At 46.6% G+C, this 2,500-nt stretch overlaps 1 protein-coding gene across 1 annotated transcript in view; it reads left to right on the top strand.

The window, feature by feature from the left end:
- LOC311359815 (troponin C, slow skeletal and cardiac muscles-like) overlaps window positions 1-2,500 on the top strand; it is a gene marked incomplete at its 5' end in the record, with an annotated part of 3,934 nt that overhangs the window by 1,290 nt on the left and 144 nt on the right. The window contains 3 exons of the mRNA XM_084479848.1: window positions 543-657; window positions 1,206-1,342; window positions 1,930-2,500. The exon at window positions 1,930-2,500 is cut by the window's right edge and continues 144 nt beyond it. Of these exons, the coding sequence (XP_084335974.1) occupies window positions 543-657; window positions 1,206-1,342; window positions 1,930-1,961 (284 nt within the window). The 3' untranslated portion in view covers window positions 1,962-2,500. The remainder of the gene's footprint in view (window positions 1-542; window positions 658-1,205; window positions 1,343-1,929) is intronic.

The following is a 2,500-nucleotide window of genomic DNA, read 5'->3' on the forward strand; positions in this document are numbered from 1 at the left end:
CAAACAAATTCCCATTGAAGTGAGAGGAATACAGAGGCGGAGGATGGGGGCTGAGCGCACCTCCAAGTGAATCAGTGCCGGTTGACGGCGGTGTGTGTGTGTGTGTGGAGCATGGCCGTGGACTGGTCTGACCCGTGTGTGTGTGTGTGTGTGTGTGTGTGTGTGTGTGTGTGTGTGTGTGTGTGTGTGTGCATATTCTTTCAGAATACATTATTTAAAAAATATGTCACCCTTCATCCTCTGTTTATTAAGGTGTTTAATAACATGTGCATATGTGTGTGTGTGTGTGTGTGTGTGTGTGTGTGTGTCTGTCCGTGTCTGTACGTGCTCACGCGCACGCGCGTGTGTATGCATGTGTGTGTGTACGTGTGTGTCTGTGCGTGTGTGTGCACGCTCGCGTGTGTGCGCGCTCGTGTGTGCGCGCTCGTGTGTGCGCGCTCGTGTGTGCGCGCTCGTGTGTGCGCGCGTCTGTGTATGCGTGTGTGTGTATGTGTGTGTGTGTGTGTGCGTGTATTCATGTGTGCGTGCTTGTGTGTGTACAGGCAGTGGGACGGTGGACTTTGACGAGTTCCTGGTGATGATGGTGAGGTGCATGAAGGACGACAGTAAGGGCAAGACAGAGGAGGAGCTGGCCGAGCTGTTCCGCATGTTCGACAAGTGAGTGCTCACCTCGCCATGCCCACAGTGTGTGTGTGTGTGTGTGTGTGTGTGTGTGTGTGTGTGTGTGTGCGCGTGTGCATGTGCGTGTGCGTGTGTGCGTGTGTGTGTGTGTGTGTCCACACCTGCATGAGCACACATTATTTTACAATTTTTTCAAATCTATCCCTCAATAAATTGTTTCAGCCAAATAACCTTTATCACCAGCACAATACATTTTAGAGAGGGAAAAATGTATCAAGCTTTTCTAAAACACTTCTCTGGATGACCAGCTGTTGGTAAGTCGTGCCACTGTTAGCCAAATTCTCCCCTGATGAGGCACAGAGCCAGAGTAGGGTCAGAGCCCGCAGCTACTATACAAACATCCTTTCCTCAAAAGAAGCACCACTTCTTCTGTCTCTCTCATTTGAGAAATAAACATTATCCACCCTCTATACCCTCTACTCTCTGCTCTCTGCTCTCTCCTCTCTACTCTCTGCTCTCTGTCCTCCACTCTCTGCTCTCTGCTCTCTACTCTCTGCTCTCTCCTCTCTGCTCTCTCCTTCCAGGAACGCTGACGGCTACATCGACCTGGAGGAGCTGAAGGTGATGCTGGAGTCCACGGGGGAGACCATCACCGAGGACGACATCGAGGAGCTCATGAAGGACGGGGACAAGAACAATGACGGCAAGATCGACTACGACGGTGAGACGGTGGACTTTTCATTCATTTGGCCGCTGGGTAGACGCTTTGGTCCAAAGGGACTTACAAGCTCATCAGAGCAAGGGCAGGCTATTTATTCATTTGTTTAAATTCCCTTTACATCCCGACAGCAAATCGCTAAATCAAATGCTCTAAAATTACACCTGGTATCTTAGTCCGGCACAGGCCTGTAATAAGGCGGTCCAATCAGTTCATTCATTTGAAATGACTGGATTGCCTACCTGCTACTACCTGCTACCTGAGCACAGTCTGCCCCTGCACTCATTGCCCAGAGTCTTGCTATGGTTTTTGTATAGTGTTCTGCGAGGTTATCAAAGACACTTTACAAGATACAGGAAATGGCGATAATCTAACCACTACTGTCTACTACCACTGCCACTGTCCTGTTGCATCGTTTCATATTTATTTGGAACTATAGCTATCATCATCATGCCTGCTATAAAATGTGATGAACAATTTGTGCCGTTCCACTTTTTGATGAAATCATTGTACATTTTATTGAATGGGATATTACAACACGAAGTGTAATGTCACACTCTGTATCTAAACTGCGTTTGCTGGGTCTGCAGAGTTCCTGGAGTTTATGAAAGGAGTGGAGTAATGGAGACCCAGATTCAGGCCCCGCCCCGCCCCTCCCCCCTGGCGTTATTTTTGTACTTCACTTCATGACTTCATGGTTATCTATGGAGAACTGGAAACAGATTTTGGATGCCGATGACGAAACCTTGGAACAACTTTGCAAGACTCAACTCAATAAGATATGATATACAAATGTTCCTGTGTTTTCTACTATCATCTCTTGCATTGTTGTAAATACATGTTGTAACTAGACTTTGGCGTTCATGAACGCTGAATTGGTGTGAATGTAAACAAAGTTACTTTGACTTTCTATTAAAACCACACACAGCATCTGTTGGACTAATTCAAATATCTTTGAGGTGTGAAAGACGACGTTTACAAATCGGAATCGGAATTTAGAAGATAGATACTAAGAAATGTTGCCTTCCTTGGCAAAGTATGGCCCAGTATGGCCAAAGTAAATGTTTTTGAACATTCAGTCTATTTTCTTTTGTTGCATTTCTGTATGTTGAAGATACACTCAGGGCTGCCGTTTGCTTTGAGGTCCCCTGAACACACAGT

The sequence above is a fragment of the Micromesistius poutassou genome (genome assembly GCF_964030765.1).
Source record: "Micromesistius poutassou genome assembly, chromosome: 15".
In the NCBI taxonomy this organism is placed as follows: domain Eukaryota; kingdom Metazoa; phylum Chordata; class Actinopteri; order Gadiformes; family Gadidae; genus Micromesistius; species Micromesistius poutassou.